This window comes from Alosa sapidissima, chromosome 3 (assembly GCF_018492685.1).
Source record: "Alosa sapidissima isolate fAloSap1 chromosome 3, fAloSap1.pri, whole genome shotgun sequence".
Taxonomy (NCBI): domain Eukaryota; kingdom Metazoa; phylum Chordata; class Actinopteri; order Clupeiformes; family Clupeidae; genus Alosa; species Alosa sapidissima.
This window is the reverse complement of record NC_055959.1, coordinates 31,798,256-31,814,909: the sequence shown is the minus strand read 5'-3', so window position 1 is coordinate 31,814,909 and position 16,654 is coordinate 31,798,256. Positions and strand designations below refer to the sequence as shown.

The window sequence follows — 16,654 nt, the reverse complement described above, 5'->3', positions numbered from 1 at the left end:
AAGTATAAATTGTTCCACAAAAGTCACATTGTGGAAGTTCAGACCAGGGAACAAAGATGAATTATGCTTTTGAAATGATCAAGTACGGATGAAGAAGACTTTTCTATTCAGTTAAAAGACAACTGATTCTTCACGCCGGCGAGAGCCGTCTCGGAAAACAAATTAATGAGATATATTCATACACTCTGGAAATCCGAAGCAGAGACAGCCATGACACTTTCTCAGTGTTATAATAGCTCAGCAAAACCCATATAATTTATTCCTTTGCTGTTCAACAGGAGCTTTGGGCTGAGGATTTGACGTCAAACTGAAAGATTTTTATTGAATTTTTTTGCTTCAGCTACATCTTCTGGGAACATTGTACCAGTAAAAACCATCCACTGCAAATACATGTAAATTCTGATCAACAATTAATTATGAAATTATTATAGAGCAAATTGTTAAATTATTAGTGACTATCTATTCTAAACACATTCATAAAGGAATATATTAAGTAGTAATAATGCCTCAGATTGATATATGACTCAGAAAGACTGAAGATATACAGTGCTGCTGCCCTTAGGGCTTGGAATATCTGAAGGCATACAAAAGCATGGGACAAGAGCCATTGTGAAACGGTAAAAGAAGCTGTTTATTCAGCAAATGCTCTTTATGGGGCTATATGAGACTCCATATAATCTTTCATAATAAGAGTTGTCTGGGCGCATGCTACATCATAATGCTTTATGAGCGTGGTCAATTATAAATAGTTATATACAGTAGACTAGTGTTGATTCTGTGATGCATTATTCTCATCCTGATCATTCTCATCTATCTACACAGCTGGCCTCCAGCAGATTGCACCCCCCCCCCCCCCCACCACTACCACCCCACCCTCTCCTCTGGGTGTGCTAGAGGTTTCTTCCTACCAGGGAGATCTTCTCTAGTGGGGCTTTTAAGGATCAAGTTCAAACTGGGCGCAGTTAAGTGCTGTGTGACATAGTTTTATATGATGTTGTCAAAAAATTAATTTAATTACAAGGCTTTTGTAAACATTTGTAACTGCTTTATGGATATGGAAATTAGATAAGTTATCAAAGCATTTAACATAAGGCAAAAATATGAGTGCCTTAAGGTGTAAAATTGTCTTTATTCTGAGGGCATTTACTATATGCAAATAATCATGATTTATATCAATCATTATGAAGCATTATGAATGAACCATTTTTTTCAAAACTTGTAGCAAAGGCAAAACATTTGTTAATTATGATTGAATAGGTGTTTGGGGGTGAGTCATTATTACCAATGGTTTAAGAAAAAGGCTGTTTTTGAAGTGTTAGGCTCATGGATAGCAGTGCCGTGATCATAAAACCGGGCCCAGTGCCCGATTAGTACCACCTCATCTTGCATCAGTTTTAGGTGTCATCTAAGGTAGCCTACCCTCAAAGTCTCACTAACAAGACTTACATCACCAGAAACATTTTGCTGTCTAGGTAAGTCGAACGAAATCTGCCAACCGTGACGGATTGCACTGAAAGAAGAAGAAGAAGAAGAGGAAGAAGAGGAAGAGGAAGAGCAAAAACCCTCTCTGTAATAAAGGGTGATTTCACTCACGCCCTCGGGGGCCTGAAAGCTGCTATCTGAAAGCTGACGAGTCAGCCACTCCCCACTGCCAAGGCCTCCGTGCCGCAGCCCCTAACTTTGTTGACGTGGGTGATGTGGCGGGCGGGCTGGGAGGTCCTCTACTGTACTCTAGCCTACACTATTACATTTGCAGCGTCCCAAATTTCACTAGATTGCATTTTAGCATGGCGCGCGCGGAGAGGTGTGCCTTCTCGTAGCTCATTTGGTTTGAGAGTCCGCCAGGGAGGAGGGGGGGGGGACGGGGGGGGGGCTCAGACTTGATTGCATATGCCCAGACATCACACTGCTGAGGGGAGGAGGAGACGGAGCATGGAAATGAAAGACATGCAAAAGAGGGTGGGGAAGGTTACAGATGATGGGAGCTGACACACAGGAGCTGAAGTGAGCAAGGGAACAGGAGGAGAATCTCTCTCTCTCTCTCTCTCTCTCTCTCTTTCTCTCTCTCTCTCTCTCTCTCTCTTTCACTCACTCCCCCCTCTCTCCCTCTATTTCACCCTCTCTCCGTCTATCTATTTCTCTCTCTCTCTCCCTCCCTCCCCCTCTCTCTCTTTTTTCTCAGTATTCACTGTGGATCATTTGTGAAAGCCCCCAACCTTCATTTTAAACACCATTTTAAATTCAGTAACATTTGAAAAGATCAGTTGCACAAGATATCTCCTCATCAACGTATGGGCAGACTTTGCTTGCAATTCCAAGAGACTTATTTCCATTCTAAGATTCTAAGATTTATTACCTTTATTCATAATCTGCTCAAAGTGAATGACATATTTATCAAAAAGGAGAGGCTAACTGAATTCAAACTCTGGTACGCTTGAAACAAGTCTGATGCAATTTACAGCAAATTTTTGCCAGTGTACCCTTGAATGTTTTGAACCACATCCCTCTGTTGTCATAAACAACGATTATATAATCGTTTCTGAAATAGACCTATTTCCTTCCAATTTCCACTCTTTAATATGTAAGAGAGACTGCACTGTTTACAAGATATTCACTTTATTACTTAGAAGAAAAAATACAAGGCATTGTAACCTGAGAATACACGGCCCCCGTACTGGTAGAATTTACTTCTTTTTGTTCCTCATTGAATCGAATAGAATAGATAAGCAGTCCTGCCCTAAGTTTTGCATATACATATGAGCTCATACATATTTACAAACATGAAATTCAGACAAAGTATATACACAGGATTGTAGAATTACATCTGATATAAACCTGCACACGTTACACTCACAGATCCACCATTCAATCTCATCTCTATTCCACTCAGGCAGAGTGAGGCGTAAGTACATGGTTGGTTATTGTGTATGTTTAACCAGGGATCCTGCAGGATTAAAAACCCATTTGGCCCACTGTGGTAGTGGGGAACAGTGGCCAGAACTCCAAACAGTCGGATGTACCCTCAAAAGCCCAACAGTGATCAGACTTGCAATTATGCACAGCAATGTTCGAGCTTCGAGAGCAGAAGTGTGTGTACCGAGTGTCACAGTGCCAGCTGCAATAAATCTGTCAAGTCTGCTGCTACTGTACTTGGCCTCCTGAACATGCTGATTTCAGCTTTACACAGTGTTCTACACACAGACCTGTCTGTCTGTGTTTGTGTATGTGTGTTTCTCTCTCTCACTCTGTGTGTGTGTGTGTGTGTGTGTGTGTGTGTGTGTGTGTGTGTGTGTGTGTGTGTGTGTGTATGGGTGTATGTGTGGGTGTATGTGTATGTGTGTGTGTATGCGTGTGTGTGTGTGTGTGTGTGTGTGTGTGTGTGTGTGTGTGTGTGTATATGTGTGTGGGTGTGTGTTTGCTTGCACATTTTGAACCTATTCTTTATAAATTGGCTTTGTCTGCACTTAGACTTTCCTGCCTTGCTTTCACTTACTTCCATTTGTCAAACACACATCTCTAGTTGTCCACCAGGAACTTGTGGGCTGACCCCACAGACCAATAACTGGTGCTTTTAAACAGCAACAATTGCTTCATATTTTTTATTTTGTTTGCTAAATGAACACTGTCCAGCAAAGTGCATTCGGGCACCGCATGCCATGTTCCTCATTACACAACATCAATAAACAGCTTTCCAGTTTAACACACGCCAGATAGAATGGGATCAGTGCATAAGTTGGAGGGTGGCACAAGACAATTTGATGGCTTCCAATCAGTGTGTCAGGGACAGATGGCAAGTTCATCCAAAGGGGGGAACTGAGGACAGATTGGACTTAACACTGGATTGGACAGATGAATGAAAACTCAACGGTGCTTTTACACTGACACTGGCAAATGAAGTGTGAAGTGCTCACTGACAATCGTCATTGGGTATCAGTCATATTCTGTTCATAAGCCAACAAAGTCTGTCTGCGTGTGCAAGGCCATAGACTAGAGAGGCACTTTTATGGCCTTGGCAGTGGTTAGCTATGTTATTTCAGAGGGCACGGAGAGGGGCAGTAAAACGCCGACAGAATGGAAAGATGAACAGACGGCTGTCACCGAAGCACATGTTCTGTGTAGACACGCGTGGCAGGCGAGGAGAAAAAAATGGAACCTACCACGGAAGAGCGGCCGCCATATTGCTCTTAAAGAAATTCCACCGAACCAAGTGAAATATGAATAATATGAATTAATTACTGTGCCATTCAAATCAAATCAAATGGCCGCAACCATACACAAAGCGCGGCGGTGTAATTAAGATTCAACACATTCATTATAATTTGCCTCTTTACTTCACAACAACCAATTACAGATACCGCGTTACCTCATTTGCAGGCCGTTTTCTCCTGAAGCAAAACATACCAATCCTGGCTCATATTAAGTCAAGCAACTGCTTGTTTTCTTCACTGACCTATTTGTACTAATGGGAGCCTGCTCACTGAAAGCACCCATCTTGTTTTTCTCTCTGATGCCTACCCTACCCTCCATGAGCTCAACAACACAATGAATGTCCATAAAAAGCCTCCCGTCTATTTCCACATTAGTGTGAGCTCTTATGTGAGTGAGCTTGGGGTGAGCGTGTCTGTAGATGCGGAGAGTCTGGCGAGCCGGTGCTGGCCAGGAACTGTGTGGACGGTGAGTGGCCATGCAGAGACTAGGGCAGCACTGTGGCACGGCCTGATCAGAAGTGGACTTAGAGCCTCGGAGGCCGAGTTGTGTCGATCCCCCAGTAATCGGGGACATGGAGCATCCCGACAAGCGAGATCCCTTACGGTCTATCCCTCTTGTATTACACCCGCATCACACCACCAAAAAGGGCTCCCACGCACAGGAAGGAATTAAGCTATTTTGGGGCTTTTGAAACAGAAAACAGAAGAGGTGGGTTCAGAGCCAAAGTGCCAAGGGAGGTGAATTTGCGCAGGTTTTTGTACCCTGCCAGATGCATGTGGAATTCAAAGAATTTACTCACAGATTAATTATTTCCAGCACCAGGCATTCTTAGAGAAAAAAATAGCTGTTCCACTTTACTTTCAGTAACCTTAGGATCTATGTTACTAAAGTGTAATTAATTAGTACAGATTTATAATACAAGCGCACATTGCCACAGACCCACTAAGAGGTACTTAGTGTTTGGGTAAGAATGGAAGAGTAGAGTCATGTGTACTGAAAAGTAATGTTAGAGTAACTTAATGACATTGTACCTAAGGCTATATTTAAATAGAGTGGGACAACCTATTCAAATAGGTTCACATAAAAAATACAATTTCCCTTTACACACAGTTGCCAGTACCTTAAAAAATGTTAAACATGTACAGATCAAATACTAGAATGAGTGAGGCTTCGATATTCATAATACGTTTAATATTACGAGTGAGTTCAATCTGTGTTTGACACCGAAAACCACATCATATTTCCATTTCAGCTGAGCACAGTTCCAGCCATTTAAACCTGCTCCTCAGCACGTACTGCGTAGGAGTGATATTTTCCCACTCCCATCTATCTAACTATCTTCCCTCACCATCACCATCACTTCACTCGCTTTCTCTCTCTCTCTCTCCTTCCCTCCCACCCTTTTCAACTCCCCCTGTCGCTTCCTCCTCCTCCTCAGTGAGAGTTTCAAGGGCGTATGTGCAGGAGCTGGCTATGATCATAGAAGATTTGATGACCTACTTTCTAAAACTGTATAGCGACCACAATAATGCTCAGTGGACTGACAGATCAAAATATACTGTATAAATGCATTAACTGCTTTTTATCCTTTTCATTACTTTTGCCTGGAGTGAGTGACGCACATGTACGTCATGAAATCCCAGATAAAAAACTTGCTAGTGACAGTGCTCGGTCAGAGCTTCACCACTTAAGCTCCTTAATTGGCTTATGGGATATTAGTATGGAAAATTGTTGTCTCAGAAAGAACAGATGCTTTGCTTTCCCCTCAATTTTAACACCCCCCCCAAATAGCACCCCCCCCCCCCCCCACACCCCCCCAGCAAACACGCCCCCCCCCTCTTTACTAAACATCACACCCATGTGCTCCAACACGTTCAAACGCACCCATGCACATGCACTTGCATAGAAAGCAGAACCAACCCGACGCAGCGTTTACTCACTCAGAACACATTGTGGCAAACAACACCCTGAGTCATATTTGAGCAGTCCTAAAGGCTGCTGTTCACAGGCTGTTCCGGAAAGACGAGGCTTGGCTTGTGGTGTGCAGCTATAACAATACTGTTGCCATTTACAGTCCACAAACTGTCCAGCTGAGCAAGTCATTAAAAAGCACTGTCTGGACCTGTGTCCACATACTTCTTCACCAACATGCTTTATCCACTTACCACCAACCATTCTGTTCACTAACAGCTGAATGAGTCGCCACAATGCGGCCACTGGTGAAGTTGATGCTCCACATGTGAGGTGAAATCACATGTGAATTGTGGTCGACAAGAAACCATACACAAGAATCTTCTGGGGGAAGTAACAGAATTCAACATCATAACCACCGGGACTGCATTCACTGCACCTGGTTGGTGTGCGGCATGTTGGGATTCAAAGACCAATCTGTTGTTATTATGGATGAGATAGATCCCAAAGGAACACTTTACCTGGAACAAAGCTCCCTTGAACAGCGTCTTTATATGCCCACCAACCATCATGAAGCTTTGATGTTGCGGGCTGAGCTGCAGAAAAAAAACAAAGGACAGCACAGATCACACTTTATTCCAAAAAGCTTTCACACAGAGAGCCACATGTCATGTTGTCATTTATTAAACACAATCAATCATTGAACGGCAGACATATGATGATGAAACATTCATTATCTCCATCTGACGTGGGACCAAGATTTGAAAACTTTTGTATTTTTTTTCCCCTTGACATCTGCATGTGTGCTGACCACATTCAAAAACGGGCGGCCAGCGTTCATTTTAAAACACACAGACCGGGGGAAAGTATTCCCACACGTGCTTAGTTGTGCACTTTGATGCGGGAACACGCATTAGGATGGCGGGGAAATTCCTTGTGCATCATGTATGCTCCGAACCGGGTACACACTGGAGGAAAAACTAGGTCAGGATGGAAGCCGACTACTGAGATGAACATTCAAACGCACTCCCTATCATTGCTATTCTCCTCATCTCTCTCTCGCCCTCTCTCCTGTTCACTCTGGCTCGCTCTCACTCGTGGCTGGCTGGCTACAGGTTGCTTTGTATCTGATCAAACCCCCCCCCCCCCCCCCGCCCCCGCCCCTGGCTGGCTGGATGCATCGCACACGGCATCAACATTTCAATCATTTGATGGAGACGCTTTCCAGGGTGGGGGCCCAGCGCGCATAATTCATCAAGCTGCACTGATGCATTATGCAATGTTCCTTCCCATTCAGGGGCATTATGATGCATTGTTAATAGGTTTAAATTTAGTTTAAATAACTGTAATCTCTGATGCACACTATGACATGTATAAATTATGTTTACATTCGAGGAGCTGGTTGAAGGGTGGGTCAAGAGGAGGTATTGAGGGGTGAGAGTCTGATGGCGTGGTAGGGGAGTCTGCACTTGGGGTGAGTGACAGGAACCTCAGCTACCCTCTGTTCAGAACAGGTCATGGCACCACAGAGAACCCCCCCAATCTGTGGTGTCATTGGCATAAACCGAGTTTAGGATTAGGATATCCTGCCATAACATATTGTCATAAATATATATTTTGACTAGATTGCTGATGATAAATTATTTGATGCTCTGTTGTTGGTAAATAACACTCCGAAGGTTATGTGATAACAGCTAAACGACGCATGTTATGAAACTGTCATAGCATCATGTCATCATGACAATTAGTGATTATGGTGATAATGATAAAGTTACATCAATGGCCAGTGATTGATGTAATTATTTATGACACCATATGACATCTGCCATTAGAATATTACGACATGGTTATTTTAAACAGTTCAAGCCTTATATACAGGCCAGATACAACTTAATTAATGTAAGCAATGGTTTATGCTATTGTTCTTAAGTTCAGATTTGACCCTTTGTCTGTGAACAAAACACATGTGGTTTCCATCTAAGAGATGAACGTTGGCATATTTAGTCAAGTTGCTAGCAGGGTTCATTCAGTTTTAATGGAATTGTGTGGAAACCACCAGCCTCGTCCCTTTGGCTTAAAGGAACACAGTGTTTGACTTCCCTTTTTCATCTATTTGCAATGTACTGGGTACCCAGTTGGTGCTGAAGGAGGTATCCAATTTGTCAGCATGCAGCTGACAGAAAGGGTCATGCTATTAGTCGGAACAACAGAGCTATATAGTGCAATGCTAGATAGTCGTCGTCGCCCATCATTACTAGAGGAGCCACAGTCCTGCCTATTATAAGTCAATTATCAAAATGAGTTTGAAGCCATTATTTTAAGGTAAATTAACTATTGCTTTAAGGTATGGGGTGGGGTGGAACCACCAGGGATGGGATGGGGGTACAGGCTGAAGATGGAGAACACAAAATGAGAACCCTGGTCAAACTAAGCCCGATAGTGCTTTTACAGCATGTCAATCTTACTATTTGGTGACTCTACTACCTATTTTGTAGCCTGGAAAATCCAGACCTTGCAATCTAGAAAGATTAAGGGTCTGGCCACGAACAATGTAATGGCCCAACTCAAGGGGCGGCAACAAGCATGCATTTAAAAATCTCACTGCATGCAATTGGATAACACTAGACCATGTTTACTCTGAATGATTTCGGATTTTGACGCAATCGGATAACACTATGACCAATGTGTACTGTCCTCCAACGTTGCAGCGCTGTCTTCATCAGTTTAGCTGGTTCCCCGGAATGCAAGGGGAAAAGTAACGTGCATCATTGCTCATTGCCAGAGTGTCTCGCAGAGACAATTCCATTGTGCTCTCGCGAGAACTCTGGATTTCCAGGGTACCTATTTTGTGCATAATACAGACCAATAGGCAGGGTCTAACGTTACCACCTATATGCCAGGTTTCAAGCGGTAGCCTAATTATTAACACAGCGGACTTGTACTTAGAATGAATCATTCATTAAAGGTTAGTGTAATCTTTAAAACCATATTTAATTTGGCCAAATTTGATGTATTTCACATCAAGCTCTTTTAAATTCAAGTTTAAGTGATTAATTAAACAGTATAAAAATGTTTAGCAGAAATGTAGACAACTCATGTTTTTTTTTCTGAAATTAAAAACCACTAATTGAGTTGGCACCATGGTGTGTGTGGTATTCTCAGTGTCAAAGGGGGCCTTGCCATGAAGAGTTTGGGAGCCACTGTGTTATGGACTGTAATATAGTAGGTTTCTTCCTGCTGGTTTCTTCACTTCCAATGCAGTTATGAAACAAATTCAGATGCTATTGAAATATCACTGTGAAAAAATGGTAATATGAGCAAACCTTTTAAGCCAGACTATTGAGCTGGCCGTTTTTAAGTGGCCACAGTGCTGTGTTACGGTGACGCAGACCCACCACTGCTTTCATGGTTCTGCTGGCAGACACCGACCATGGTGACTCCAAGGACATTTGGATTTGGAGGTTCATTTCAAGGGACCGTCTCTACTAAGGCCACTTTTTGCACTCATTTTACACCATAGACCAACACTAATGTTTCTCCATGCTGCCAATATCCAGCCTTTTTCATCCTATCTGCTTCAATATACCTTCCAGACACGTACTGTATAGATAGCTCTAGCACAAGCAAGGCTTCAGAGGGCAGAAGTGATCGGTGGGAGCTCCCTGGGGAGAGAACCTATGACCTGTGGTCTGTTTACTCGGCTCCCTTCCACTTAAGCTTCCAGTGCATTTCTCCTGAGCAGATGCACTTGATCATTACTAGCCGCCTGCCTTTACATGCACTTAATGTGTAATTGCCTGACACATTAGCATCTCTGGAGTTGGTTTAAAAGCAGATAAGGCCGGCTGGCACACAGCAGTGGCTCGGTTACGGGCTCGCTCACTGTTGTCTCCCAAGCCCCTGCGCTCTCTCACCCCACCTGCCCACAGAAAAGTCCTGCATTGATTTCCTGCTCACGTCTGACTCATGTGCTTTGAGTCATGCTGTCTCCAGCCTCTTCTGATTCTCACTCCACTCTCACTCAGCCCTCTCGTCCTCCTCGGCGCGGCGCGGCTCGGTCGCACCTCTTCTGTGTGCTGCTGCATTTCCTGTCTCCCTCACCCTCCCATCACCCACGGACATGCCTATTACCCGGCCAGGGAGCCAGGCTCGTTGTCCTTGCCCCCCCCCCCCCCCCCCCAAAAAAAAAGCTAAAGAAAAGGGGGAAAAATTATATCGAAAAAATAAAAAAGAATTGTAAAACCTCGGGAGTCAAAAAAAAAAATGCAAATCACAAGACTATGTGTGTACGCCAACCCTGAATCAAAGTCCCTGGAGGAATAAAAAAAAAAAAATACTATGGTTCATCCATAAAGTGCATGCAGTGGACTAAAACTGCAGTGCATGACTGTGAAAAATAACAGTGGCTGTTATTATGCCAAGCATATGCCAAGATTATGCCAGGCGTATCTGCCAAAAGGCAACAACTTTTTCAGAGATCAAACCTTTGAAATGTATAAAGGCTACTAAAAAATTCTGTTTAATTATCATTACAGCTGGACTACAGGGATGTATGAGTGGCAAGCATGGGCTAAATGTATGCCATTGCTTGAGTGCCTGAGTGATCTACAAAGCAAAGCAGCACAGCTGGTGTTTCAAATGAAATGGTGTTTGAAAATCATGGCAAGTCCTCAAGACTGTCATTTCCCACCAGCCTCTAGTATCAGCAACTAGATCTGCTGGTGTGGATTCTCCCAGAACACGCTTAAGTGAGGCTAGAGAAAGGTTATCTAGACTTTAAAGGCTCCAAGGCCAGTATTATTAACACTAAGCTCCAAGATTAAAGCCTGTCCAGATGAAGATCCAGAGACAACTAAACGGCGTGTTAAAATTATAAGTCGTAGTAGGAACGGACATGCTTTGAAGAAGCATTATGTGTGTTTTCTGTTTGCCAGAAGAGCATTAATGTGGCTTATTGTGCAACTGATGTTTGATGTCAGGAATTCTGAATGCCTGCCAGGCATCCAAATGACGTGAACAGCTGGATGCATCCGAGAACGTCAGAGGTGTGGATGCGAGCCAGAAGTGGACGCGCAAGGGAACGCGGAGAAAACATCGCAACTCTGCCAAACACAATTTCAGTGCCTAAACATTTGCTTTCACAAGATAAAAATTCAAATTAAATTTAGATTGTGTTAGCATTGGAAATTCGAACAGACGTCTGTCTGATTACATCTTTTGTGCAGTGAGTGATTCTAACTCGTTAATTTTTTATAAGGGAGGGGAAAGAGAGAGAGAGGGAGAGAGAGAGAGAAAGAAAGAAAGGAAGAAAGAAAGAGAGAGACAGAGATGTATGCAGACCTACTGAATACAGAATGAAACGGTCAGTGATTAATTAAGACAATAATAATGAGTAGGATTCTACCTGTGAAAATGGAGTGGAGTCAATGCAAAACTTAAAAAATACACTAAAGTTAAGTGTACGTCTATCTGCATGCACAAGAACACTACTTTTGCGATATCTGACGGTCCCACGTTAATGTCTTTGAAAACAGCATAATAATTCAGTGTGCGTTGCCTTTGGCTCGTAGATCCGTATCCCTCTCACCACCCACACCTCCCGTTTCCCCGTCGGCATACCTGCAGAGAAGATGATCAAATTTGCATGAAGAATTGCAAATATTTCCCAGACTTTATGCATTCTTCTATTATTCCATATTCCTCAGACTGCAGTCAAGGTGATGTTGTAAACTCCGGACCAGTACGGCGATCACAGGGCATTATTCCAACCGGAGGCAAAGCGGGTCATGTATATCCCGAGTGGGAAGTGGAGAGAAATTGCACGATTCCAGAGGCGCTCTACGGGTACACCCTGGACTATGGAAACATGTAAAACAACACGAAAATATCACACGGCGACAAGCGTGAAATGTCCTTATTGGGTGTAGTGTTCTCCATGAAACGCCTCAGTCGCTCAAAAGTCCGTATTAATCCAAACTGATAATCTTCTGTCTAAATCGGGGATGACATCCTGTTCGGTAGCACTAGTGGACAGACTGCCTGCGAGCGCTAAAACACACTACCGGCTATTACCGTCATCCTGTGGCTCCTCATGAGACCCAAACGGGCGGCGCTGTTTACGTTTCATCTCCTGGATGCGATGCGCACTGAAACTAGTAAAACGAAATCTATGACGAATGATTTTGCCCCACTAAGTTTTGGTTGTGTTATAGCACAGACTGATATAGACTGCAATAACACGGTTATTACATTGTATGGAAATGTATATGTAAATCACAGAATGTTCCCTCTGAATGATATGTGCTATAAGATTGCTTCCCTTATAGAGTACAGCACCTCAGCAATCATTTCAAGACAGACTGAATATTATTATACCAGATGAACCACACTAAGGAACATCAGTGGCTTGACTTGGGGGTTCCCTGGCCACAGAGGGAAAACTGTTTCCTGAAACATGGGCTAATTATGAAATGCTAGCCTAATTGAGTTGGTGTACTGGGCATAATTTGAATGTCAAAAGAGTCTTTTTTTTTTTTTTTCAGGAGTGCACAGAAGGCAACACATTCAGCTTTCAACCCATCAATGTCAGGGGGTTTCATTAGAGTCACAGGATGCGCCTTTCCGCTCGGAACACTCTCCTCAGTTCACCACAGAGACAATCAAGTCAAGCGTTATAGATTAAGGCAAGTCGTTTTATTTCACACACAGGCCATCCAAGCACTGCAGTGGAAGTCGAAAGAATGTGTTACTTTGACATTCTGCTCTAAGGCCTCTGAAATACTGTGATGCTTGACAGAAATGCACGGTTCTCTCAGCTTGTGAAATCATCAATTGATATCTGGTTAAGCTTTCAACTGTTCATGCTCTAATGAAGGCAGAGACAACGAGCTCTGCTCTACCTAAGGCATCTCAAATGGCAGCGATCAATGTATTACAGTGAGTAAAAGATATAAAAACAGATAACATGGACTAGAAAAATGCTAAAACTGCTTTGTTATTTATAAACACTACAAAACCACTGCTATAATATAATAACAATTTGGTGGCCAAGCTAAGAGTTACATGATTATAAATAACACAGTTCATGAAGGAAGAATACAACTGTCACCATAATAAGGCATGCAACCTTTAGCTTCCATCCAGTGTGAGGTGCTTGGCCTCAGATCAAGTTGAAAAGGGGTACCGCAAACAAAGTTTAAACGTACCATTGTATACCTCAGTGAAAGCCCATTAAACATGAGATAAGTATTTTCATGATATCTTAGCCTACCACAGCAATGATTCCCTCGGTGGTGTCTGGTATTGGATTAAAGAGACCTACTTGTTACATGAGAGCAGGCGATCGTAATCTGATGCAAGCCACTGGAGATTTCATGGTTTTGGGGTCGTTTAAAACCAGAGAGTTTATACAATTTATACTAAGATTTGTCATTTTAACCTAGTCTGGGAGGCCCAAGGCCGCTGCAATGTCATGTAAGGCCACACCACATGTAAAAACACATTTACAGGAAGAACAAAGCTTTGGTTTTTTCAAAGTTCTACTACCACAGTTGATATTACATCTACTTCAGCAAGTGTCTGTGTCTGTGCCACTCCAACACAGAATGTGTAATCTACACAAAGAGTCCAACGGCTAAAATGCGGCATAATTATTTTCTGCCCAAATTAGGGGTTCCAGATCAATTGCCTGGCCAATTTCATGGAAAAATGAGTTAAGTATCACAATGATTGCATCAGTGTATGTCTGATGTGCACACTCTATGCTTAATATTTCAATTTTCTGACAATAATTTCATTTTAATGTCGCTGGTAGGACCTATCTTTCAGGCTAACATAAAAATGACAACATTTCTGGTGTTACGGACTGGTATTTCGCAGGCATCCTCTGCTTGATGTGCTCTCTGAATGCTTCAACAGTCTCCCACATCTTTCTTAATAGATGATCATGAAAGTGTTTTCATTGCTGAGAGAGCAATTGGTGCTCGGGTCCAACAGGGCAGATAACAGTAAAATTCAGAACCATGCAGTCACAAAAGCAGGCTTTACAGACCCCCCCCCCCCCCCCCCCCCCCCTCACCATTTTTAGGATTTACCCTGTTGACCTGACTCACATAACATACTTATCATATTTTGAGCGTTGTCTGACGGATCAGTCTGCCAATGAAGCTATCCAGCTAAAAACACTGTCATTCATTTCAATTTCACCTCTGACGGTTTGCTTGAAGGATTGTTTAGGATGACATTCCTAGGTGGTCAATTTATTTGGTCACGCTGTAAATTGCTTTCAAGACTACTGTGTGTAGTACGTCTTAGCATATAGTTTACAAATGATTTCATTTCCCCGCTGCATGCTTCCTTCCCTCTAAGATAGGTGTGTGTGTGTGTGTGTGTGTATGTGTGTGTGTGTGTGTGTGTGTGTGTGTATTTGCATCTGTGTTTGTGTGTGAGTGTGAGTGTGTGTCTGTGGTGAGATTCGTTTTTAAAAAAAAGTATATTTTAGCTCTTTCCAAACTGTTTAAGAAGACCTCAATTGGAAATCAATAACTATTACAGGCATTGGCCCTTCATCTGCTAGCCCCCCTCTGCTTGATATAACACAAACTCCACCCTGCAGATGAAGAAGTTCTAAAACCATTACAGCTATCTTGTTGCTAATGTCTTAGCCTGGTTCACTTCAGAAATGCAGTCCACCCAGTAGAGCTATATAACACACACATACAGTAAACAATTGCTGTTGTTGCAGGTTTCAGATTTTTTTTCTTTGTATGAAAGATATTCATGGTTGTTTAACCATAGAAGTAAATATTGACTCTGTGGTAGGGGAAGCATGGGATTAAACAGGATAATAAAATTAGGGCATTTTTGTGTTTTATACTGTATATTTATATTTTATCTGGATAAAGCCATATGTCAGACTGTAACCTCTGCAACCCCCCTTAAAAAAAAATCATAGCCAATACATTGTTATTTGTATTGTTCATTTCTGTATCATCTGAATATTCAAGTAATGGTAAAGTGTTAGTAGGCCTATTGGTCATTCTGAAAGGCTACATTTCTAACATCACAAGTTGTATGTGTCAGGGGTAGACAGACTGTTGCTGCCTTTAGACTGGAGTGTTTTCCTGTAAATGAATTCAAGTTGTGGTTGTTGGATCACACCCTTCACACATGAGCGGTGAACTCATAATCTCTCGCAGAAGGTTGCCTGCCGAATTATTCAATAGGTAGCACAACACTGCCTTCAGATTAGTAGCGAGTTTGAACATTGTGGCATGGCCACTTTTCTGCATCGGCATGTTTATTTGTAGGTATTATTTTTTTTTTATTGTTGTTGTTGTTTATCCTTATGTCGTGAATAATTGTTTATTTTAATGGATGCAACTGAGACTCTTCATTTTCACAGAAATGGTGCTGTGAATTTTTTTTTAAGTCAGCTTTCAAGGCCTTTGTGAAGAGTTCCTCATTTGGCTTCCTGTTGGTGGGGGCCTTGAACCAAAAACGAATTAAACCAAATGACTTCTCACTGTACAAATATTTGGCTATTTGTTTGAATGGGTATTTCAATGCAAAAACAACTATTATTTGTCATGCCTTATTAACGAGTTTATTGCTTATGGCTATGCTGTGTAGCAGGCAGTGTTTCCTTGAACCTTAACTCGCAAATATATTCATTAAGTCTGGTGCATTCAGAGAGGGAAACATTATCACCAGACAGGTACTGTATATAGCACTGCAGTGAACGGCTAACACACAATCTTTATCTCAGAAACACAAGCCACGTCAGGCAGAGAAGGCTACTTCCGGACCTTAAGACAGCTGTTACATGACTAAGTTCATTTCACAAGGAGGGATTTCATTTGACGTGTTTGCCTCTGCAATATTCTAGTCTGAAAAATTGAATGAAGTAGATATAGGTGAAAACATCTATATACAAAATCTATTACCTTCTGTACAGAAAATGAAAAATCTTGTACAGTTAGTGTGGAGCATTTGGCGGAGAGGCAGTGGATCTGTTATAGGTCAGATGTTATCATCTTTAATCCTATGAGAACCGGTCAGCTATTAGAAACAAATACTAGTTGTCACTTTGTATTTTGCAGTTGATAAAATACTTTCATCCAAATGTCACACGTCTACACTACAGTTAACATGGTGGATAACATAACACATCAAAATATCTTTGTTTTGGTGATGCCCTAATGCCATTCATGAACCTACTTGACCTTCAGACTCACATCTCACTGAATGTAAGGACCTCTTATCTCAAAAGTAAAGGCATAATTATCTATTATTTTTAAAATAAAGACTGAGATCAGGCTTGGTTGGAAATACCGGGACAAAAGACCACTGACACCAGGGGCGGACTGGGACCAAAAATCGGCCCTGGCATATTTGGCCCAAGTGGCCCTCAAATCACTCGGGCACACCTAATTAAATACAAAATCTTTGCATTACCCTTAAATATGCATATATTTTCAACTGTCATGGAGCACTGAAAGTGATGTAGGCCTCATTGGCTATCAGTTTCTGCTTG

General features: G+C 42.2%; 1 protein-coding gene across 1 annotated transcript in view; it reads right to left on the bottom strand.

Annotated features, from left to right (window-relative positions):
• LOC121704814 (carbonic anhydrase-related protein 10-like) overlaps positions 1-12,210 on the bottom strand; it is a 28,214-nt gene extending 16,004 nt beyond the window's left edge. Inside the window, exons 1-2 of the mRNA XM_042085327.1 lie at positions 11,740-12,210; positions 6,642-6,716 (exon numbers count right to left, since the gene is read on the bottom strand). Coding sequence (XP_041941261.1) covers positions 6,642-6,716; positions 11,740-11,800 — 136 coding nt within the window. The 5' untranslated portion in view covers positions 11,801-12,210. The remainder of the gene's footprint in view (positions 1-6,641; positions 6,717-11,739) is intronic.
• Between the last annotated feature and the right edge of the window lie 4,444 nt (positions 12,211-16,654).